Here is a 6,740-nt window from a genome sequence, read left to right on the forward strand (position 1 = left end):
ATTGGGTTTTTGTCTCGGCTGGGCTATGTGCTGAGCGTTGGCTTTGAGGGCTGAAATAGATTGTAAGATGTGTCTTTCAAGTTAACTTGTGTGCTTGGTTTGGTCGACTTAATCAACCTCAACCTTAAACCTGGCTTGTATTCAATGTGGGCTGAATCTGGAGCTTGACTTGTTTCTTAAACCAGATTTCTATTTAGTGTTGAGCTTCTATTTACTGGTTGCACTTGTTGGTCTAGTAGATAAAAGTGATTAATCTTTTGCGATTCAACACAATAAATTTCTGGTGTTGGCTGTTTGAAATGTATGTGCTGCTTCTTTTATATCTAGCTAGCTAGCTAGTTTGTTTATGGTGCCACGTTGGCATGTAAACAGCTTTAAATCCATCAGCCTGGTAGCGTTTGTGCTCCTGCAAATTGCTTCAGCAAGTGCTTATCTGAACCGGTAATGTTCCTTGTGTTCATCTCTAGATAGAGTATCTCCAGATTATTGAGATTTGATCTGCTATGCTACTGTTTTATTACAGGTTCGTTTTTGGATCAAGTCGGTGCTTTTGGAGAATGAGATGGTTGTGAGGACTAAAAGGAACAAGGGCTTGACATGCCTCGCTCGCCTACTGTCTATGCGTCTCATCGCCTCCGGCTGCTTGGGGGTCCAAGTTCTCGCAGTTGCTGCTGCTGCTTTGGCTGTGGCCTATATAATGTTTTGGTCCTGGTAATGTCAAGTAGTCGTTGCACATGGTGGTAGCATCGTTCTTGTGATGCTCCAGGTTCAGGGCCCCATCTTATTCTAACTTGTAAAGAAAGAATCTTGCTATGATGGATCGATGTTGTTGAATCAGTTCATCATCGGAATATGGACCTGCTCATAATATTATTGGCAAACGCGTACTCATCTTGTGGCAATCTAATGTGATTCGGCTGCTGTTGATCTGTGATCCGACTTTTGATAGATTGATCACTCTAATCATGAGTTTCTTTTCCCCCTTGAATAGTAGCACAATGCTCGTGTGTTGCTGCCATTGGAGCCACGAGTAGCCTACTGACTGGTTGAAACACGCTGTAGCGTTTTATTAGACCATTCTTTATCTTATGTATACTCCCCTAGTAAATAAAAAAATATAAGAGCATTTAGATCACTGTAGTTCCACATGATTGAACATGCTGCATGCACTGTTTTAGTTTAGGGAATCAGCTAGCCTTGATTTCTTCAGGCCAGTGACTCATCTTCCACTCATACCGTCATACATTATGGTTAGCGAGTTTCATGCACAGTTACCATGATTGCTTTTGGAATCAACACACTTAAAAGCGAGCTACCTGCTCTCGATCGGTTCACTCACTAGCATGCGCTGCAACTGGAACTACAGTAGCTGACTAAAACGTGCATGTGCAGTTGCCGTGTGATACATTTTGGTCCATATCTTTTCTTTTCAAAAATTCCCTGTACGAAATTTAAACTAGCTAGCCAGGGCAATCTGCAAGAGTGTCAAGTAATTTGAAATGACCTATGATGTTTTCTGGACAACATAGATCACAGTTCATCACAACCATAGCAGCCTGATTTACACACAAGGCCAAGCAAGCAAACTAGGCACACACACATGCATAACAGTACTACTCCAGTATAGATAATGAAGAATGTCATCCAGTCTAGATAATACATAGCAGAATGCGCATTAATTAGGACATCATAACACACAGCAGGAAGCATATATAGTACTATGGTCTCACTTCACAGCTGATAGCATCACACGCACGACCGCTGCGACAGAAGATTCACTCAGACTCACTCTTCAATTGGCATGCATCTTGTTGAGTTTCTCTGCGAGCTCCACGTCCATCTCGGAACTGAAGTGGACGACGTCCATCTCTAGCATGTCATCCACACGGCGGGTTCCAGGATGGGTGATATCGTGCGGGATGTATTTGGCGTCATCAGGATACACAATTTTCCTCGCGGTTTGCTCACCATAGTAGCAACGGCCTATCAACAAAACAAAACCCGACCATGCATGGTTGAGTGAGACTACTACAACACACGATAATAAGAAGTCAATCAGCCGTGCCGCAGAGAAACTAGTGGGGGCTTACCCGCATAGTCATAGGGTAGAGGGCAGCAGGTCTCTGGCCTTGGCCCACCTGAGAACAAAAACTCAGCGAAGAATAGCCTCCTCTCACGCTCCAAATGGGAAGTAGCAGTGAAGTTCACGCGGTAGCACATCTCACCCAAGGGGGGGCGGCCTTTGTTGATTGCCTCCACGCCACAGATAATATCAAGTTTATACTCCTGCTCCTACAACAAGCAAGCAAGTCGAGTAAGAGAGCAGGCCAAATGAAGGTAATTAAAGCAAATGTACATAACAGATAAGGATACCTACCCAAAAATGCTGGGTCGTGTAATCCTTCAGCACCTGTTCAATCTTTGAGCGGAACCAACTCCTCCGCTCCTCATACTCTGATCTCATGCTTGACACGAACATCAAAGACTTTGGAAAAAGTTTAGGAGCTTGCACAACGCCACCAGTTTTAGCAGCCACCCAACCGCGCCACATGCGGCTTATATGATTTGTCATGTCCTCGATGCGCAACACACTACATTGAATTTGAGCCTCGGACGTCAAGGAGAGCAGCGCTTTTCCCTCGGGTGCTACCATCAGCATCTCGTGCAGTTCACCCAGCTGAAGCGGTAGAGGGTGTCCAGCGGCCTTGGCAACTTCATGGAAGAGCTTCTTCTCTTTAAACATCCCTGCCGATGATGGAAACCTGTCAAAAACGTCGCATCCTGCACTGCAGAGCAACTCCAGAGCACAACCCTCTGTTGAGAACTGGGGGATGGCGAATTTGGCGAGTTCCACAAGGCCCTTGAGGGAGTGAACCTGTGTGCGGAGCAGAGATAGGGGGTCCAGGATGTCATTGTATTGCTCAATCTTGCTGCGTTCAGACTCTGGGAGAGGGCAGCCGTGGCTGTTGTACCAAATGGAGTTGACGATGATGTTGGAGACAGGGTCCATGGAGCCGTAGCAGTGGCCGGCCATGAGGAAGGCGCGCATGAGCGAGCCGGATGGTTTGGGCAGCAGCTTGAGCACCTTGACGCAGTAGATATGAATCATACCGTGGAGGTGCATCTTGAGAGTCTGCAGGTAATCGCAGGTGTCACTGCTGCACAGGTTCTCCAAATATTGTTCCAGGCCAGCTGCTCTTTCCAGGCAACGTTCTAGCTTGTCAGGCAGTCCGCACTGCAGCGACGAGATGGGTTTTCCGTCCCAGCAGAGAGAGGTGGAGGTGGTCCTGGTGTCCTCTGTAGCGGAGGGGGTGGTCGACCACACGGTGTCGAGGTTCTGACGAACATGGACAACCAGCCCTTTTGTGGTATGGCTTACGCTGGCAACACAGGGCGGGCTCATCATCATGCGCAATATGCTGTCGATTTCTCCGACATCATCAGCCTTGAGAGGGGTATCTGCTGCTGAAAAGAGTTGCTTCTCCAGAAGGTGAAAGTCGTCGTCTTTGAGCTGGGATGACATGAGCTTAGTCAAAACGGTGGGGGAAGGGTGACCTGTGATGGTGGCCGCCCACTCGAGGGCGGCCTGCGTCCTGCCGGATTCAGGGTCCAGTGTATCCTCCACCCTATAGTAGAGATCGTATTCGACGAGCATGACGGCGAGGCTGAGATTGGCGCCCGCCCAGTAGATGTAGCGGGCGGCCTGTTCCTTGGTGCAGAGACATCCGAAGTACGCCATGAGGAAGGCCAGGAGACTGTTGTAGGACCTCTTTGCAATGTCGTGCCAGGCCCAGCGCACTAGTCTTTTGGACTTCTTTGTGGCGGGTGGAGCGGTGGAAGCTGCAGCGGCGGCGCCTTCGGGGAGGAGGGCGAGGGTGTTGAGGATGATGTTGGAGACGGGGTCGAGGAGGCCGAGGCAGGTGCCGGCGGTGGTGAGCAGGTCGCGGAGGCCCGGAATCCTGTCGCAGGGCAGCCGGTTGAACGCCTGGTCGTAGAAGCCGACGATGAGCTCGTAGATGGCCTTTTCGAGGTCGGGGTAAAGAGGCAGAGGCGCATCCTCGACGCGGCATTTGAGGCTGTGCGCGCAAGACACCAGCCCCCTCCTCCCAGAGCCGGAAGAAGTGGATCCAGAAGCCATCAGCGGCGATCTGGCGGCCGGAGCGGCGGCGGCGGGCGGCGGCGTGGGGCGGCGGCGGGGGGCGGGGAGCGGGGAGAGGACGAGATAGGGTTTCTCCCGGAAAGTATCAGTGCGAGGAGGCTATGAAGGGGAAGGGCGTAATAAAACTGGCGAAAATCCTATATCTACGAATCCGACCCACGGGTGGCTTAGGGGCTTTGGGCTCCTCGCTGCAGCGCACGAGGATATGAGCCGGCCCAGTTCGCTGCCTCCTCTTTTTAGTACTATTGCCTCCTTTCTTTCTGTTTTTCATGTTTTTATTTCGTTTTTTAATTCCTTTTTAGTACTATTTACACATTTAAATATTATAAACATATATATTAAAAAACTTTAATTCACATAATATATTTTTAAAATGTTAATCATGCTTTCAAAATATTGAATGTGTATACAAAAAATGTTGACCATGTATTAAAAAATGATGAAATTTCGTAATCATGTTTATAAAAATATTAATCGTGTATACAAAAATGTTAATCAAGCATTTAACAACTGTTGAACAAGTATTTTGAAAATGTCGAACGAGTATTTAAAATGTTGAACGAGTGTTTTTTACATAATAATGCTTTATGGAGTAATTCTAATGTCTTTTCTCTCATAATATGCCAGGTTTACTCATAGAGGGAGAATGCTGGCAGCTGAAATTTTGGACCTGAAAAAGCTACGTCAGAGTTACCTAGTATGCACATCTCCAAATGAGCCGAAAATTTACGGAGAATTATTTGGGAACATATGAAAAATACTAGAGCAAATAACTACCGGAAGGGGCCACCCTGATGGGCACAAGACACCAGGGCGCGCCCTGGTGGGTTGTGCCCTCTTCGGTCCACCTTCTATGCCCATCTTCTGGTATATAGTTCATTTTGACCTAGAAAAAAAATAAGGAGACTACTTTCGGGAAGAAGCGTCGCCGTCTCGAGGCGGAACTTGGGTAGGAGGACTTTTGTCCTCCGGCGAAGCGATTCCGTCAGGGGAACTTCCCTCCCGGAGGGGGGAAATCATCATCATCGTCATCACCAACAACCCTCTCATCTTTGGGAGGGCCATCTCCATCAACATATTCAACAACACCATCTCCGCTAAGACCCAACAACATCTCCTCTCAAACCCTAGTTCATCTTTTGTGTTCAATCTTTATACCGGAACCTCAGATTTGTACATGTGGGTGACTAATAGTGTGGAGCGGTGGAAGCTGCCGCGGCGGCGCCTTTAGGGAGGAGGGCGAGGGTGTTGAGGATGATGTTGGAGACGGGGTCGAGGAGGCCGAAGCAGGTGCCGGCGGTGTTGAGCAGGTCGCGGAGGCCCGGAATCCTGTCGCAGGGCAGCCGGTTGAACGCCTGGTCGTAGAAGTCGACGATGAGCTCGTAGATGGCCTTTTCGAGGTCGGGTTAAAGAGGCAGAGGCGCATCGTCGGCGCGGCAGTTGAGGCTGTGCACGCAAGACACCAGCCCCCTCCTCCCAAGAGGAACAGAACCAGACGCCATATAGCAGCGGCAGCGATCTGCGAGCGGAGACGGCGGGCGGGTCGGGCGCTGCTGAAATTGCTTCTGGAGAGAGACGTACGTGCCGGTCCAGCTCCGGGGGTTTAATATGGGCTCGATCCATCGATCGTCTTACCGATCCGTGCCATATTCGATTCGGTTACCAAACCGACCCGGTCCTTCCTAGGCAAGGAAGGGAAGGATTTCACGCAAACACGTTGTTGCCTGCAAACACGTTTCTCGCGAGCACGGCGCGCGACGTCAGTTCCTTTCCTTCGCCGAGAATCATCTTTTTCTTTTCTTTCCTTTTTCTCATCGACGACTCGCGGCAAAACTTTTATCTTTTTTCCATCACGATCGAATCGAATCGATGGCCTTCACTTACCTTACCACGCCGGCGAGACGAGCCCTCTCACCGCGCCGCCCGTCCGTCCGTGGAGACCTCGCCTCCTTCATCTCCGTTCGGTCACCGCACCCGCCGCCTCCATCGTCGACTCCCCACCCAATTCCTCCACCTCACTAGTCAATCGCTTCTCGTCGCCGCCGACAACCACAAACAACACGCCTGCCGGCGCCTCAATCAATCCATCGAGCTCATAAACTAGTACGTATTTCACTCCAAGCACAACAAAGATCCTCTTTTCTTCAACGTCGGCAACCAACCAAGGCGCAAACCACGTGACATATGTGGTAAGCAATTCAAACCAATTTAAAAAAAAAAACAAGGCACAAGGCCATGCATGAGCGTCGTTCCTCCCACTCCCGGGACGCAATGATGTAGCTGCTCTCCTCCCACGCGGTCGCGCAGGCCAGAAATCGGCCTACCGACACCGGCCGCCACCACCCAATTTGTCTTCCCCCACACCATCCCCCTTTCCACCTCCGCCAGTATCTAGCCTCCCGAGCTCTCCTCCTTCCACTCCGGCCAGTGCCGCCGCCGCCGCCATGCCATCGTCGATTCCGGCAGCTCCCCACTCACTTCCCTCCTCCGCTGGGTGCACATCAATCAATTGCACTTGCACACATCCCTACATCGCCCCCCGCCTCCCTTCTGCTCCCTCGACGACGCCAAGGACACTCCG

The 6,740-nt window shown here is 50.2% G+C and overlaps 1 protein-coding gene across 1 annotated transcript; it reads right to left on the reverse strand.

Annotated features, from left to right (window-relative positions):
* Nucleotides 1–1,622: 1,622 nt before the first annotated feature.
* LOC147957716 (uncharacterized) lies at nucleotides 1,623–4,250 on the reverse strand. The gene is made up of 3 exons (XM_087536700.1): nucleotides 2,378–4,250; nucleotides 2,091–2,292; nucleotides 1,623–1,983 (listed from the first exon to the last, which is right to left on the reverse strand). Exons 1-3 carry the CDS (start codon nucleotides 4,136–4,138, stop codon nucleotides 1,793–1,795), a joined length of 2,154 nt encoding a protein of 717 aa, XP_087392826.1. The 5' UTR covers nucleotides 4,139–4,250; the 3' UTR covers nucleotides 1,623–1,792.
* Between the last annotated feature and the right edge of the window lie 2,490 nt (nucleotides 4,251–6,740).

This window comes from Triticum urartu, chromosome 7A (genome assembly GCF_056163025.1).
Source record: "Triticum urartu cultivar PI428250 chromosome 7A, HENAU_Tu73, whole genome shotgun sequence".
In the NCBI taxonomy this organism is placed as follows: Eukaryota; Viridiplantae; Streptophyta; class Magnoliopsida; order Poales; family Poaceae; genus Triticum; species Triticum urartu.

What these genes read in the sequence shown, in the direction of transcription:
- LOC147957716 (XM_087536700.1), bottom strand. Translation starts at nt 4,138, where the DNA reads ATGGCTTCTGGATCCACTTCTTCCGGCTCTGGGAGGAGGGGGCTGGTG. An exon ending in ACACGACCCAGCATTTTTGG is followed by an intron (nt 2,293 to 2,377) that starts GTAGGTATCCTT and finishes TGCTTGTTGTAG; the next exon opens with GAGCAGGAGTATAAACTTGA. An exon ending in TCTACCCTATGACTATGCGG is followed by an intron (nt 1,984 to 2,090) that starts GTAAGCCCCCAC and finishes TTTTGTTGATAG; the next exon opens with GCCGTTGCTACTATGGTGAG.